General features: G+C 35.8%; 1 protein-coding gene across 24 annotated transcripts in view; it reads right to left on the bottom strand.

Moving 5' to 3' along the window:
- Window positions 1-18,491, bottom strand: part of SOX5 (SRY-box transcription factor 5) — a 1,033,373-nt gene that overhangs the window by 102,995 nt on the left and 911,887 nt on the right. For all 24 annotated transcript variants that reach the window (XM_054664454.2, XM_063785861.1, XM_054664458.2 and 21 more), the window contains one exon: window positions 4,072-4,157. In XM_054664454.2, coding sequence (XP_054520429.2) covers window positions 4,072-4,157 — 86 coding nt within the window. The remainder of the gene's footprint in view (window positions 1-4,071; window positions 4,158-18,491) is intronic.

The following is an 18,491-nucleotide window of genomic DNA, read 5'->3' as shown; positions in this document are numbered from 1 at the left end:
GTATTTGTATTAATGTCAATTAGTCAGCATTATTGTTATAATTTCATTAGCTGGTTATGAGTTAACAAATGTCTGAAGAAGGGCAATGCCTCCAAAGTTTAACATAAAGTCTCCTGTACTTGAAGAAGCAAATATAATTGTTCAAAGGCCATGGATTTTGGACTCTGTGACCCCGCTTTCTTCTTTGTCAAATGGAGATATTAATACATAACACAAAACGTAATATGAATTAAATAAGATAATCCTCGGAAAATCTTTACCAGAGAAACTAGCTTAAGAAAATATTCCATAACCATGGGTGATATTAACTAGTGACATCAGTTGTTACGGCACTTTACATGAGTTAAAATCATTATGTTTGCACCCAAGGAAAAGAAAACAGGATCCTTTTGTGTTTAAAATATATATCCCCTCCACATTATTCTCATTACCACTGAATAAAGATTAATTCAGAAAACCACTAGTTCTTTGGCAAGGCTATTTCAGCTGTTCCTCCAACTGGTCTTCCTACTGTTACCTCAACCCATCTTACTGCTGCCTTATCGAGTATAGCTGTGAGTTTATCACTACCTACTTAAAACATACACGGACAGATTAAACAAAAACAGAAAATGAGTGAGAACAAGCCAACAACAACAAACTCTTCAATGGTTCTAAAGAAAGACACCAGCAATTGGTACTAGACAGCACCCATACCACCAACCATACTCCTCTTGCTGACCTGGCCCTACTTGAGTCAATGTTCATTACTGTCTCTCACCTCTCTCTCATTCCTCCCACCCTATCTTTCCATTCCCACAATATATATGAGCTGATGTCTGGTGAGGGAGCTGAGGAGAGAGAAGATTGGGTTAACAGCTTTACAGGGTGGCTTGGTTCTTAGTGGTCTTCCCTGCTTACCCAAAAAGCAGAATTCATAGAAACTGGAGAAGGCAGAATAAAGCAAAAACTTGAATGTTGTTTCTCAACTGGCTTTTTGTTGAGCTAAAAACCTAAAGACTCCTCCATCCTTAGTGTGGTAAGAAAGGTCTTAGGAGAACTGGACAGTGTACAGCTTGTTGGTGTATTATGTAACTAAAGACACAGTAATGCCTGTTTTCTCTTCTGAAGTTTTCTAAAGCTGGAGGTGGGTTGCTGGAAAACAGTGCGGTGTTTGCTGCAGGCTGAGATCAGGACTGCGATGTACTACCACCACAGCTCTAACAGGGCACAGAAGAGGACCTCAGTAGAAGACTACAGGTTTCTCCATGGAGCAGCACAGAGGGTGAACAAAGGCAGGTGTCATGCTACCCAGGTAGCTCCTGGCCAATAGTGGTGACACCCCAAATAAAAAAAAAAAAAGAGTAGGAAGCATAGATCAACAGACCTGGCTACCCCTCTCTTAACAGACCAAGAAAAGCTGTTCAATACACAAGAAAATAACACACACACTGTCTCCACGGTATCTCACGGCAGACATAACTTCCTAAACCCACCCACATCTGCACAGGAACAAAATTGGAGCTGAAGAAGCAAAAGAGTAAGCTGCACCCTTCTTACTCTGGTCTCTAGAGCTGGGATTCTTGACTAACGATGGAAGGGGAAGCAGTGAGATATGAAATGGATATGAGATTAAAGTTTCCAGCAGGACTGAATTTTAATAACTGAAAGGACTGGAAAGTGATGCAGTCTACTGAAGATATTAAGATATGGAAAATAGAGATTTAACAGAGCATAATTAAAAGCAGAGTTTGGAGAAAATTAAAACTAGTCCATATATTATACTCCACTGAGATGAAACATCTCAAAAATAGGTTTCAAAGATTGGGGTGAATTTTAGGTAAGGCTTATAATAAAACATCTGACTAGGCATTGTAGTTAGCTTTTCTCTCACCCATCTCGGCAGGTTTGTGGAGAAAAAAGAATTTTGATGCTATTTTAAGGCAAAGGGAGGGAGAGTAACAGATATCCTGTGTAGCTCTGGGGAAGGCTGAAGTCAAGGTCAAGGGGTCTGTGAATATTGTGTTAGGAACAAGTAGAAAAGTGAGTTGGTGTAAGCACCCTAGCAAAAGTGAGAGTCAGTCCACTTCAAAGAAAAGCCAGGTTCTCTGATACGACATGCTTTGGGCATGTGTTTGATTCTGAATAACGGTTATTTTCTCACTGCAAAAAAAAAAAACAACTTTTTTATATGTTTATGTAAATGTGTTTTAATAGTAGCTGATGGCTTTCCATGAAAAAATTTTGGATTATTAATTTTCTTGTTATACTACAGGATTGATTATTTGAGGCTCTAAAACTCATGCATTTTAATGGGTACAATACCACTTCTATGAAAGGAACTTTATTCCATTTACATCTCAAATCATAGTTAAAGTAAGAACATATATGTTTGGTGTCTAAAGTTTCTCTTGTTCAGTGACAAAATTGTTGATATTTTAATATCTTAATGTCTCAAGATATTTAATATCTTGAGATAATCTCATACATTATAAAAATAAAAATCTCATATAGTATAAAAATAAAAATTAGCATCAAATATTCTCCTACTGTCTCTACAGGAAAAGTTGATTAGATTGTTGCTTAACATAGCTACTTTCGAAGAGAGTCGTGCAATGAACATAGGAGTTGCCTCTAACTTGCTCTCACTTCCTCTCATCGCTAATCCAATGGTCAAAGGAGAATGTCTAACTTGCTTTGAAAACCAACATCTGAAATCTCTAAAACCCCTATTCCTATATTTAAATCTATTGCTGGATATTATTCCCTCTTGCTAATTCCACTACTCTTTTTAGTTTTACCTATTACAATCACTTTTTCATGTTATAGTTATTCCCCAGATGCCATTTCAAAGGGTAACAAATGTTATGTTACTTTTATTGTCCCCACAGCTCCAACACTTCCCAAGACATTTCCAGCTCAAAGAAAACAGATACTCACAGTGTAGCTGTTCGCAGAAAAGGTAGAATAGAAATGAATGTTATTAACCACTGCAGAACACAGTATGTCTCAGCTTTCACCCTGGTAGTTCCTCCTGTGAAACCCAACTGGCCTTTCAGAAACCCACCAGGTCTTCTGACAAACCCATGTGCAGGCCAGATGTATCTGTCTCTTGATGCTACAATATAAACCTATATTTTCCTTATAGACTAAGATCACCTATCATGACAATACCTTTTCACGAAGAAAAATTAATTATTAAGTATAACTGCTTTATCTCTGGCTTCATAGGCATACTGTGTCTTTCAGGCTAACAGCATTCATAGGCATACTGTGTCTTTCAGGTTAACTTCTCACAAGAGGAGACTAATCCTATTATTAGATAATTTTCTATTCCCATTACTTGCATAATCACAGGTCCATACCGATAGAAATTAAGGAATGTTTTGTGGGATGCTGATTCAAAAATGTCAACAGTTAATCAAAGCTACCTGTTACTATAATTGTATTGATTTTCTTTTCAACCTCAGAGACAAAGCTTCTCCAATCACTTGGACATCTGGTAAAGTTATCGTTGACATTCTCGGATTATAGGAATATATATTTCGCACGGCTAGAAAAGTCTTAATTGGGATGACTGGGATAAGGTTGTGCTTATTTAGTCTTCAGCTTATTTGGTCTACTTTTCCTTGCTTGCCCAACTCAGCTGGTATTAGCAAGAGAACAAAGAGACCTACAGACCATTTCAATGATACTGGGCATCCTGAGCAATTTGAAATGCATTTTTGTTAAGTCGCCTTGCTCCTCAAGTGTCTGAATATCTTTTGCAGGTTTTTTTGTTCTTTTTACCTTGATAAGGACCATACTGCGACAAAATTATGGCACACAGTAATCAAAGCAAAACTACAGCTCACTTTCTTAATAATACCGGCAAGAAAAGAAATACGATAAGCTATGTTTAGTGCAGAAAACAGGGCTAAAAATTAAGAGAATCAACATTTCAACTTTTGGTTGAGGATCATTACAAATAAATTTAAAAACAGAAAGTGTGAGACGAATATCACGAGTCAGTTTTATTTTGCTTTAACACCATAATAGCTGTTTTCGATATTTACTTAACCTTTGTCTCCTCTGTATTGTTTCCTGACTTACCTGCAGTTGGAGTGGGCCTAAGCCTGGTGTTGCTGCGGCAGCAGCTGCCATGGTAGTTGGGATCAGCTGAACAGGGTAAGGGTCACCTAAGTAAGAGAATAATAGAGGCGTCAGCACCTTTTATCTACTCTCCACCTGCAAATTAAACTCATGCATTCACTCTTTCCAAAAGCCTTCTTTTGTGTGCCTTACTGAGGCCTAATGAAAAGCTCTATTGTGCAGCCTTTTACTAACACTCTTTTCACAATTCTGGCTGAGAGAGGAATGTGAATAAAAGGCACAAGCAATTAAGGCGGAAACCTCATCCTTTTTTCATGATGTATTTAGGAAAATGGGAGGGAAAGTGAGCATTGATCAGAGGGCTGCACTTTATAACACACACGCGCGTGCACACACACACACAATTTTCATATGAGCACAGTAACTCCTCAGCAAATTTACAGTATTATTATAAAAGGAACTTAACTTACTTTTATTTTAATGAATTAAACTCCAAAGATTTAAACAAAGTAGCTTATCTTTGAAATGCTATGTTATGGTCTTGATTCAAATAATCTTAATCTCTTAAATAATATGGACAAATTAACAACGAAGAAAACATTTTATGTGTTTTTCAAGTTATATGAAATATTGACATCTTTATTATCCAGGGATAAATGTTTACAAAACTATATTGTAATGAAAATGGAAAATAGATCCCTTCCCCCCGAAGTTTTTTATCTATTAAAAAAGCACAGTAATTCAAAATTAATCCTGAAGTTTTACTGTTATATGACCTGTAAAAATATAGGCACACACAAAAACATACAGAGAAGCACATAGAGAAGGTTATTCTGCTTATTTTTTATGCAAATCAAGGGGGTTAATTAGTAAAGAGGTACAATAGACCTGTTGCATAGGGCCCAATAAATTGCTAAGAAATATAAGTAATGTACATTATTTGTCATCTGACACATGACCATAGCAAATAACTAAAAATAATAGAACAATTTTGTAATGCATGAAACATTTTGTAGAAATCTAATTTATAAAAAATGTGTTGAATATTGTACGCATGAAAAATATAACTTAAAATAACTCAGTTAATACGCCATTCAAAAACATTTATTGAGTACCTGCTATGTATTAAGCACTCCTCTTGGCACTAGACATAAAGCTTTGGAAAAGATTAATATGCAGATGTGAATTTACTGGGAATTTAATGAAGCTTAAACTTTGGGCTTTTGAAACTGGCCTCTTGCAGTATGTTCACTGCATATTTTTATATTTGTCATATATTTTTATATTTATCAGTTGTTGTAATTTGTTGTGATTTGTTATAAATGAATATTCACTTTTCTACCTAAGTGTGTGTGTTTGTGTGCGTGTCTGAGCATATAAAATTTTTGCATTTTTATTCTAAAGAGAGTCTCCCAGGTTATTTTTTAGGCTTCAAAATACCTGGATCTACCTCTCTGGATCTGGCCTTCCAAAAGCTTACAGTTTAATGGGAGAAAAAGATAATTAAATGATTAGTATAATATATAATGGCAGTTAAGACAGCGAAGTACATGATGCTATGGACTGCACTGTGGTTGTCCCAAACCTAGTCTAATATGTTAAAGACAGCCTCCAGGAAAAGGTGATGTTTAAGCTGAAACTTGAATTAAATTATAGTTAGCTAGACAAAGAAGGGAAGAAAGAATGTTCCAGGCAGGGAAACAATTTTCATGAAGAATCAAATGGAAGTGTTAGTTATAGCCCAGTCCCTGTATTGCTGAAGTACAGAGAGCAGGTAGGGAAGTGAGATCAATGGGATTGGGGAGGGAGTAAGATGCCAGATTATGTGTGATTTCTGTAAACATTAAATGATCTAAACATTATCCTATAAGGTAAAGGAAATCATGAACGTGGAAAACAGATGGGTTGAGTAAAATCACTTGGGTGGGAGGTTGAGAGCTGTAATCAACTAGTGAGCAGATGCAGAAATCTGTATAAAAGGTAATTATGGTCAGACTAGGATGGTGACATGGGGATGGAGAGTGAGGCAGGGACTCCAGAGATATTTAAATAGTATAACTGGTAAAACCTAATGACTGTTACATATGAGAGTAACAGAAGACTCAAGGATGACTTCCAGGTTTTTCACTAAAACAACTGATTGACATGTGGTAGTATATACTGGGTTTGTAAACACAGATTAGAAGCAAGACTGCCAGGTGGGGCCTAAAGGATGTTGTTGCGGGGAAGGAACAAAGAGTTCTGTTGTAGATATTTTAAGTTTGAAATTATGATTAGATATCCAGGTTGAGGTATTTATTAGACACTTGATAAACATGTTAAAATTTTAGGGGAAAAGCCCTCATAGGAGACATATACTTGAGAGTGGTTAGCATGTATCTGGAATTTAAGCTGTAAGCCTTGATAAGACCACTTAGGAGTTAACCATAGATTAAAAAGAGGTCCAAAAATTTGGACTGTGGGATGTACTAACATTTATACTCAGGCAGATAGGTAACTAGCAGAAGAGACTGAGAAGAAATGTAAATTTGGTGTTCCAGAAGCCAAGTAAAGAAAGACTTCCAGACAGTGATAATTTTTTTCATTTAAGTGCTGGATTTAATGATGTGGAGGTCACTGGCAACTGCAGCAATGGCGGTTTCAGTGGAGTGGAGGTTGAGAAGGCCTAATCAGAAAGAGTGTGATCAACAAAGGATGATGGAAAGAAAGGAATTGGAGGCAGGAAGTGTAGACCCTCGCTTTTCAATGCAAGATTCAGATGAGGAGCATTAGCATCACCTGGAGTTTCTTGGAAATGCACATTTTTAGAACCCACCCTAAAGCTACTGTGCAGACAGCCCCTAAGATAGAACCTCCAATGACTCCCACTCCCTGGTATTTATGTCCCATGTAATCACCTCCCTTTCAGTGTGTCCTGGGTCTGGTAATTGCCTTCTAATGCACAGAATATGGCTAAAGTAATGCTATTTTACGTTTGAGATTAAGTTACAAAAGTATTTTGGCTGCCTTGGTTGCCCACACCCTCTGTTGGAGCAAGCCGCTAGGTTGTGAGCTGCTCCGTGGAAAGACTCATATAGCAAAAGACAGATGTTTTTGGCCAATAGCAAGCAAAGAAATGAGGCATGCCAACAGTTAATGAAGGGAGCTTGGAACAGATTCTACCTAGGCCAAGCCTAGAGATGACTGCAATCCAGGCCAACACCTGGACTACAGTGGGAAAGATCCGGAGCCAGAGGTACCCAGCATGGCTGTGTCCAAATAAATGTTTGTTGTTTTAAGGCACAACAGTTTTAGGCTAATTTATTGAAGTAGGAAACATGTGGCATCTGAATCAGAATTTAAATTTTAACAAGAGCCCTAGATTATTTGTATGTGTATTAGAGTTTGAGAAGTGCTAGAACAGACAACTACACTGAGGTGTTTTACAGTAGCTAGTGAAAGTTGTGTGATCGAGCAAACTTTATAAGAAGGTACATATGTAGAAAAATTATACCATGCTCATATGCTAATGAGAAAGATTCAGTAAATAGGGCAAAAACCTATGATACAGGAGAGAGAAGGGACAACCAATATTACATGATGGTGCTTTATCATTTCATATTTTTAGTATTTAATCTTCCAAACACTATCCAATTTTATAATAGGACATTTAGATATTTAAAAGCTAAATTCATGCATACTAGTTAAAATTGTAAATACTATTATAGTATGACTATTAGAATTGACAATTTAAATGCTTAAAACTACTTAATTCATTTCTATTCTTAATTTAGGATACATAAGCTTAAAATTAACAAAAGCAAAATTGTAGAGGCTGTGGTACTCTTCACAGTGAAAATTCATTTTATATTATTTATTTTCCCTGTTGTAAATTAACCAATTCATAAGCACTTTAACATTTATCATGAACAGAATTCTGCTAGCTGCTCTGTGAGACAAAACAAAACTTGGTCTGTATTTACTGCATTTCTATCTTTTCTAATTAAGTGCTTATTTGAATAATGTTGACCATCATCAGTAGGTACTATAGGAGGTAAGGGAGAACTAATCCAGGCTTCAATCTTAAGGGAATAGTTACAGATGAAAATAAGAGTGAGCTTGGTCTTGAAAATGTGCAGATGGAGGGGAGGAGAGACCTTTCGGATAGGGTGAAATGCATCAAAGCAGGAGTATGACATGCTAAAGGAATGTAGAGAAAAAACAGTTTAAATAACAGGTGATAGAATAAAGTAGAGGGAAAAGAGATTGAAGACAAGGAGTTGGGAAACTTTTAATACTCCAATCTTGAGTTCTGGATATGAAAAGGCAATGGACAAGAAATGAAGTTTTAAGAAGCCTCATTAAAGAGCTTAAGTAGTAGGAAGTATTAAAGATCACCTGGTTCTCCATCCTAGAGACAAAGACGTATTCCTAAATTTGTTTAACTCCTAAATTTAGCAAAACACCTGCAGATGTTTGGGACACTTTTGCATTACTTGCATCTAATTATTAATATCAAATTTCATGTACATTTAAAGCTCATTACTTATAATACAGATTATTCCATAAAATTTAAAATATGCATATGTTATAATCTTTTTATTTCCTAAATTAATGAATGTGTATTAATGAAATTAACTATCTTTCCTTTGGATATGCATATATATGTAAATAGCTAATATGTTTTACTAATGCCATATTGTATGTGTATAAATGTATATATACACAGGAATACCTTCGAGATATTGTAAGTTTGAATCCAACTACCACAATAAAGCAAGTAGCACAATAAAGCAAGTTATGCACACTTTTTTGTTTCACAGTACATATAAGTCATGTTTAGACAAAACCATAGTCTATTAAGTGTGCAATAGCATTATGTCTAAAAAATATACATACTTTAATAAAAAAATACTTTATTGCTAAAAAATGCTATCATCTGAGCCTTCAGTGAGTTGTAATCTTTTTGCTGCTTAAAGGTCTTGCCTTGATGTTGATGGCTGCTGACTGATCAGGATGGTGGCTGTTGAAGGTTAGGGTAGCTAACCTTCCTTTTCTTTTCTCTTATTTACTTATTTATTTTGAGACAGGGTCTGGCTATGTCACCCAGGGTGGAGTGCAGTGGCGCAAACATTACTCACTGCATCCTTGACCTCCTGGTCTCAGGCAATCCTCTCACCTCAGTCTCTTGGGTAGCTGGGACCACATGCCCACACCACTCCAACCAGCTAATTTTTTGTAAAGGCAAGGTTTTTTAATATTGACCAGGCTGGACTTGAACTCCTGGGCTCAAGCAATCCACCTGCCTTGGCCTCCCAAAGTGCTGGGATTATGGGCATGAGCCACCGTGCCTGGTGGGAATTTCTTCAAATAAGACAACAATGAAGTTTGCAGCATTGATTGACTCTTCCTTTCACAAAAGATCTCTCTGTAGCATGTGATGCTAATTGATAGCAGTTATCTACAGCAGAACTTCTTTCAGCTTTGAAGTTCCATCAAACCCTGCCACTGCTTCATCAACTAAGTTTATTTAATGTTCTCAATCCTTTGTTGTCATTTCAATAATGCTCACATAATCTTCATCAGAAGTAGAATTCATTTCAAGAAACCATTTTCTTTGCTCATTCATAAGAAGAAACTCCTCATCCATTCAAGTTTTTTTTTTTTTTTTTTTTTTTTGAGACGGAGTCTTGCTCTGTCTCCCAGGTTGGAGTGCAGTGGCGCAATCTCGGCTCACTGCAAGCTCCGCCTCCCGGGTTCACGCCATTCTCCTGCCTCAGCCTCCCAAGTAGCTGAGACTACAGGCGCCCGCCAACACGCCCGGCTAATTTTTTGTATTTTTAGTAGAAACGGGGTTTCACCGTGTTAGCCAAGATGGTCTCGATCTCCTGACCTCGTGATCCGCCCGTCTCGGCCTCCCAAAGTGCTAGGATTACAGGCGTGAGCCACCGCGCCCGGCCCCATTCAAGTTTTATCATGAGATGGCAGCAATTTAGTCACATCTTCAAGCTCCATTTCTAATTCTAGTTCTACTGCTATTTCCACCACATCTGCAATTATTTCCTCTACTGATGTCTTGAACCCCTCAAAGTCATCCAAGGGGGGTAAAATCAAATTCTTTCAAAATCCTGTTAATGTTGGTATTTTGACCTCCTCCCTCCCATCAATCATTAATGTTCTTAATAGCATTTATAATTGTAAATCTTTTCTAGAAGGTTTTCAATAATTACTTTCTTTCCAGATCCATCAGAGGAATCACTGTGGCAGTGACAGGTTATGAAATGTATTTCTAAAATAATAGGGCTTGAAAGTCAAAATTACTCCTTGACTCGTTGGCTGTAGAACAAATGTTGTGTTAGCAGGCATGAAAACAACATCCATCTCCTTGTACACCACCATCAGAGTTCTTGGGTGACTGGGTGCAACTGTCAATGAGCAGTAATGTTTTGAAAGAAATCTTTTTTCTGAGCTGTGGGTCTCACTAGTGGGCTTAAAATATTCAGTAAATCACGCTGTAAATAGATGTGCTGTCATCCAGGCTTTTGCTGTTCCATTTATAGAGCACACGCAAGGTAGATTTAGCTTAATTCTTAAAAAAACTAAGATTTTCAAAATAGTAAATGAGCTTTGGCTTCAACTTAATTCACCAGCTGCAGTAGCTCCTAAGAGTCAGCTTGTCCTTTGAAGCCAGACATTGACTTGACTTGTCCTCTCTAGCTATGAAAGTTCTGGATGGCATCTTCTTCCAGTAAAAGGCTGTTTTATCTACATTGAAAATCTGTTGGTTAGTGTAGCCACTTTTGCATCAATGACCTTAGACAAATCTTCTAGATAACTTGCTGCAGCTTCTACATCAGCACTTGCTGTTTAATCTTGCACTTTTATGTAGGTAGATGGCTTCCTGAACCAACCTCCCCAACACCAAACTTTTCTTCTGCAGCTTTCTCATCTCTCTCAGCCTTCATAGAATTGAAGAGAGTTATAGGTCCTTCCTCTGGATTAGGCTTTGGCTTAAGGGAATGTTGTGGCTGGTTTGATCTTCTATTTCAACTACTCAAACTTCCTGCAACTCAACAATAAGGCTGTTTCACTTTCTTATTATTTGTGTGTTCACTGGCATAGCACTTTTAATTTCCTTCCAGAACTTTTCCTTTGCATTCGCAACTTGTCTGTCTCGTGCAAGAGGCCTAGCTTTTAGCCTGCCCCATCTTTTGACACACCTTCTTCATCAAGCTCAATCATTTCTAGCTCACATTTTTTAAGTTTCCCATCTTATGTGGGTGCAGTTTATGGCATCCCAAAACAATTATAACTATAATATCAAAGATCATTGATCACAGATCACCATAACATATAATAATAATCAAGTTTGAAATATTGAAAAAATTATCAAAATATGACAAAGAGACATGAAGTGAGCACATGCTGTTGGAAAAATGGTGCTGACAGACTTGCTCTATGCAGAATTGCTATAAACCTTCAATTTGTAAAAAATGCAATCTGCGTGAAACACACTAAAGCAAAGCACAATAAAATGAGGTATTCCTTTATATGAAAGTTTATACAAGCTAAATACTTTTTATATGTGTTATGGATTGAATTATGTCTGTCTACAAATTGATATGTTCAAGTTGTTACTACTAATACTCCAGAATGTGACTATATTTAAAAATAGAGCCTTTAAAGAGCTAATTTAGGATAAAATTAAGTCATATGCATGGTGACTTAACCAAATATGTCTGGTGTTCTTATAAGCAGAACAGATTAGGACACAAACAAAATAGAGTCTGGTATGACCAGGTGTGAACACAGAGAGAAGGTGGTCATCTACAGGCTGCAAAGAGCAGTATCAGAAGAAACAACCTGCTGACACTCTGATCTCAGCTATACAGCGTACAGAGCTGTGAAAAAATAAGTTTCTGTTGTGCAAGCCACTCAGTCTATGGTATTTTGTTATAGCAGCCATAACAAACTCATGCAATATGTTTGCCATATACAGCCATATGTCAATATATTTGGTGTCTAAGTGAATTGGGGAAAAGAAAAGACTGGCAGCAGGAATTTAAAGGACTACTACAGTTATTATATATCTTTAATCATATATAGTTTCAAATATACAAATATATCCAGTATGTCGACTAATTTCAAAAGGATTGTGTCTAATAGCACTACGCTATTTCAATGATGTTCACCCAACACATAAACACAATTAATTTAAAGCATGTCTCTACCTTGTTGCCATTTTTTCAAGCCAAGATTACTTTGGTTGAAGTATGCTCCTGGTTACAACAAAGTGAATACAAATAAAATACCTGTGAGAATTTCCAATGCAGCCATTTAACTCTCAATTTAAAAAATTCAAAATATATTACATGGATGTGTCAGTGTTCTACAGTGGACACAGAATCTACAAAGCTTCACAAACAAGGTCAGGGGTCATTTTTAATGGCAAAGGAAAAATACAGAAGCTGCTGTAAAAAAAAAAAAAAGAGTTTTTATTGAAGTAAATACTGTCATCTATTTGCGCCATTCCTCAATTAACTATACTAAAAAACATTACAACAGATTTATTTTGTAAATACCTCATGAGATTCATACTTAGTAAAAAAATCAGATAATGGAAAACTTTGACTTTCAAAGTTCAACCATGTGTAAGTTATTCAAATTGACTTTCAACTAGTTAAAAGTAATTTCTTCTACTCTTCCCTAGGTTTTAACCATTTGAAAAATTTTTCCCTAAGCCTTTCCAACGTTAATTTGCTTCTTATTTCAAGACCAAGCATGGAAATTCTAGCTCAAAACTAAAATTTTTCAAAAAGCTAAAAAGTATACTGAGGCATGTTATTCTATTGCTTTCAGAATACAACATAGCTTACAGTGTCTACTGACACAAATGATACGGCTTATATTAACTCTTTAAAAGCATTCAATTGCATCATTATTATAGTTGTGCATATTTAGATATTAATTATCTCCAGTCATACTATGAAGAATTCGTCTCTATACTGTATAACACAGCCTAAGAAAAACAATTTTTCCAACAAGATTATTTAGGATGAAGAAAAATGTGAAATGCAGATGTGGTTTTAACAAGACTCAACAACACACACTCTTTCATCTACTGAACTAATGCAAAAGTTTTGGACAGTTTTATGGCATTATCTTCACTGAAATGTGGAGACTCATTCCTTTATTGGCCTTACATGGTTTTTTGTTTGTTTTTGTTTTGCCTCCTTGACAAATACCAGCTTGCCTTCTGTAGGTGCTGGGAAATATGAAAATCAACCCCTCTCTGACATACACACGTACAATCCCTGTCCCAGTCTTAATCAAGTGAGGAGGATTCACCATGTAAACTAATCCAAATATACAATAAGCAAAGTAGAAGAGTGTAAAAGTTATTCTGGAATCCTGAAAGAAAGAACTCAACCTGAAAGAGACTCGACAGTCAAGGAATTGTATTTACTGAGGTGTCTCTTAAAAGATGGCCACTATCAATACCAAATTATACTTCGGGACCATTTTACCACCTCCTTTCCATGTATTATAAATGTTACAGGGTCAACAGTAAGCATGCACTTTTCAGTGCAACGAGCATTGCTCCTATTAAAAACCTTCTCAGATTGGTACTGAGTTCTCACCCTGTTCTTACCACTCTCATTTCCAGGTGGAGGAGGCCTTGTAGAAGTCTAAGACAAAATGAAGTTAGTAAGGACACTGTAGATGGAACTTTGGAAGAAAACTGCTTTCTTTCATCTCATGTTGCTTTCTTTCATGTCATGGGCTGATAGAGAAATTGGTGGGTGCCTTCAGCTTGGGGGAGCCCCCTGCCATTCATAGGGCTAACAAGAACAACTATATTTATGCCTACATCCAGGGATAGTTTCATTACCCCCAGTGTTTCTGATGCAGAAACGGAATGAATGGGGAACTATTCAGCTAAAGAAGCAAGTGGAGTTCATATCTTGAAGAGCCTTATGTTTTCCTTTGAAGACAACGTTAAGTCACTGAAAGGTTTTAAGCAGGAAAATAATATTTTTTGTTAGTATTTGTGTTCTAGATATATCAGTTTTGTGGCAAGGCATAGAACGATTGGAAGAAGGAGAGACTGCAGATAGATATGTTAAAAACTATTGCAAATAAATCAATGAAGGAGAGCAGAGAATAGCTTTGGGAGACAGACTTGATAACTGATTTGATGAAGTAAAAGAGAAAAGAAAATATGTGAGAATTTTTTTTCAGTGTTTGAAGTTTTATTTTGGTATATGATTTAAGAAATATTGTTTCCCCAAATATTTAATTATTCCCGCATCATTTTTGAATAATTACTTGTTCTCCCACTGACTTGAAATGTGGGAAGCTATTATTTGTTGACTTTGGGCACTGTGTTGAAAATGTCTTACATATACACATATATACATATATGTAAATGTATAAAATTGCTTTTAATCTTCACAACAACTCATTAGGGTAGAAATTATTATTCCCATTCTATACAATTTTTTAAACTGCCCAGGATTATCCCACGGTTAATCATTACTAGAGTTCTTGCTATTTTAATAAGGAAAACATTATTGTAGAACACACAGACTACTTTTAAAGCATTATGCAAATGTATACTTCAATTTTCATAACATATTCAACTAATTTCCATTCAATTAACATGTATCAAACTCTTACTGTGTGGAGAACACAAAGCACTAAAAGGTACAATCCTTGCCTTCAAAACACTTTCAGTTATGAAAATAAGACATGTAAATATGGAAAGTGAAATGAATCAAAACTATACAATTGGAGTCAAATGAATATAGGCAGTAATTACCAGAGAAAAGAATTTATACAAGTTGGATCACTGGGGAAAGAATCAGAGGAGGGGCTGAGATTGAGTTAGGCCTTGAACATAAAATATGAAGTAGAAAAGATGCGAGAAGCCTATGAGCTGAAATGCCTGGCATAGAGTAGATGCTCAATTAAAAAATGAGCCCCAAAGTAAGAGGTACAACAGGATCAAAGAAATGAGCAAGCAAAATTCAAGAACTAGCCTGTAGTTGAACCCATTTCATCTAGTAGCAAAAATTATTTAGAAGGCTGATTACGGTCTATCGATGACCTCAAATACCAACATAAGCAATTTGTAAATAATTATGTCTTTAAATATACGCACAATTACCTATCCTAAAAAAATGAACTATCTAGAATATAAAACCCCTTCTGAAACCATCATCTATTTTCTCTCATCTAAATTGTTAAAACCTAGTGATAATCTTAAATCCTTCTACACTTTAGTTCTCAATCCATATATTTTTGGGGAAATGCTTTATAAATTTACTAACAACCTCTGAATTGCCAAATTTTAATGAACATATATCTGCAACAGCTGCCTCTGTTAATGATTTTCTTCTCTAATTATATCTATACATTCTCTTGGCTTTTTTAAAACAGCTGTCCTGGTTCTCCTTATACCTTGTTCATGCCAACTTTATTATCTGTTTCTGCAATAGGCTGTTCCACCTTCCTTCATCCATCCCTTCCTTAAATATTGGTATTCCTTGGCACTTGGTTCTTCTCCTTCTATTCACTTTATCTGAATGATCTTATCCAATCTCATGGTTCAGCAACCATACACAAGCTAATATATTCCAAATCAGTGACTGTAGCCTAGACCTCTTCTGTTTTTTTTTTTTTTTTTTTTTTTTTGAGCAATTCTCCCTAGCTGTCCCATAATAAGCTCCATCTTCACATGTACAAAATGTAATTTATCTTCTTTCTTCCAAAAGCTGCTTCTACTCCTGGTGTTCTTATATCACTTAGTGACACTCAGTCACCCAGACTACAAATATGAAAGTAACCTTGATTTTTCCATCCCTTTCACCCTCCACGGCCAATAAATCATGAAGATCTTTTCCTTTAAACTCCTAGGTCTACATGTCTTTCTATTATAAGAGCTTCTCACTCAGTCTCCCAGGCTCTAGTCCTCTGCTAACGAAATTCGTTCTCTCTCTAGTTTCCAGTAGCATTCAATACAGGCAATCTGTAGTATTCATTCCTTGTATTTGAAGTATAGTAAGTATTTATTAATTATATACTATGTTTTAGGGGCTGAAAATATAACAGGGAACAAGAGAAGCATGCTTTCATGTGGATATATGGATGGATGAATGAATGTGGATGGATGGATGGATGAATGTACAGATAGATGGATGGATGGATGGATGGGTGGATGGATGCCAGTATGATCTCAATCCTAGGCTTCAGACCTTTCGTGGTTTTCTGGCTCCTGCAGCATATGTCTAAACATATTTCCCTGAATTGGTCTCATGTCCTCAAAGTACTACTCACTTGTCACTTCCTACCATATACATTATTCTTAACACTTAACTGTTTATAGGTCCATGCCTACCCTATTTTATCTCTTGCTTTCTGGTCTTTAGGCTTTTTTTTCTGCTTGGAATAGTCTGTCTGTATCCCTTCAGCCCAATCACTTCTTCGATTGTATAGCTGCCTTTATCCTTTAGGTTGACTTGAGACCCCTCACACTAAGAATCCTTTCCTGATACTTCAACACTCTTGGATTTAAAGTAATTCCTTTTCCAAAGACTTCTCTTAAAACGTGATGCATATCTGTATATTACCACTGCTTATATCCTTATTCTGTCTGTTCGGGCTGATACAACAAAATACCATGAACTGAGTGGCTTATAAAGAACAAACATTTGTTTCTCACAGTTCTGGAGGCCGGGAAGCCTTTTGATGAATAAATGGTGCATTCTTTCTGTGTCCTCACACTGTAGAAGGAGCAAGGCAGCTCTCTGGGGCCACTCTTATAAGGACTTTGCCCTCATGACCTAATCACCTCCTATTAACTTGAAGGTGAGGATTTTAGCATATGAATTTTGGGGGAAAATAAACATTCAGACCATAGCAATCCCATTCTCCCCAACTAGACTGAGAGCATCCTAAAGGGAGGAATTATGTCTTACTCATCTTGAAATCCCTACCTAGTCCCTAGCACAATGCCTGACACACTTAAGCCTATTAAAATGTTTATTGACTGAATAAATGAAGGAAGAATTCATGTAAGAAGTTAACAAATATCAAATACAAGAGACAACTCTTGGCATATCAAAAGCTTAAGGTTTAGTAGAAAAAACATATTATAAGACAATAATTATACAAATAAGTATTAGTTTTTTGTGCACGGTTTAATTCAAACAAATACTATGTTGAGTTGTAAATGTTAAAAGGAAGAACAGATAATGAAACGGGACACAGAGGCCTAGAATTTAGGGGTAGGAGGAAATCAGGACCCAGAGAAGGTAGTTAAAGAATAAAATAATCTCTTTTAACATATTTTCATATAACAATAATTCTTTTATAATATTCCATAATTTATCTCTTGTAAATTTTGATTTTATAAACAATTCTTATCCTCTTACGTATGAAAATTAAGTAATATGCACTTCCAAAGTCTTAAAATGATTTCTGTTCATCAACAAGAATCTTTTATTATGATTTCATTAAAGCACCTGCACTTGGTCATTGTATCCACTAGAAAATAAGATGTTACATATAAACATATAATCAAAACAGAATCATTCTTCGCTGTGATTGTTTCATATCATTTTATACTTTCTTAAATCCAACCAAGATGAAATTTGTTTCCTTATGGCAATAAGTTCAGCTATACTTTTTTCCTCATTATAAGTAGTTCCATTTATAACAACTCTCCTACAGCATCTTGAGCAACCAAGAACAAGTGATTTGCTATACACAAGTAAAGGTGAAGGAGTTTCTAAATGCGGAAGATCTGTACAGTCTTTTTAGATTTGCTAGAATAGTATAATATGACTTTAACATTTGAAACTTTTTATGAGAAATGCTAATATTTTGTATTAAATTTCATAGAATGGTAAGTAATGAATGGGAATATTTCATATACATTTTATTCGAGAGAGTAAAATAAATTAGCTCTTGTTTGTATAGATATTTTAAAATAAGATAATATAAGGTAATTGTTAGTTCTTAACTGCTTTGTCACAGCTAACTATTTTCAATAAGAGATTTTTTAAATAAAATATATTTTTATGACTTCTTAATGCAGCATAGCAAATGAAAACTTTATCCTATTTAATTTAATAGTTACCTAGTTGGCTAGTTTAGAAAGAGATTAATTTATGAACTCTTTAAGAAACACCTCTCAGAATGGGAAGACCTTCCTGCATATAAAAAATACATTTTTCTTCATCTCCTTGCCCGTAAGTTGGAGAATGTGATTATCAATAAAACTTCTTGGATTAATTATCTAAGAAATCTGAGTATCCCTGAAAAGGTGACAATGAATCAGATATGTCTCCTTTTCCTTCTGTATTCCCGCCTGACTGCTAAGGCATCATTTAAGGTATTGCACAATAACTCATTTTAAGCTGCTTAACAAGAATCAT

The sequence above is a fragment of the Pan troglodytes genome, chromosome 10 (genome assembly GCF_028858775.2).
Source record: "Pan troglodytes isolate AG18354 chromosome 10, NHGRI_mPanTro3-v2.0_pri, whole genome shotgun sequence".
Classification (NCBI taxonomy): Eukaryota; Metazoa; Chordata; class Mammalia; order Primates; family Hominidae; genus Pan; species Pan troglodytes.
This window is presented reverse-complemented; position numbering and strand designations above follow the sequence as displayed.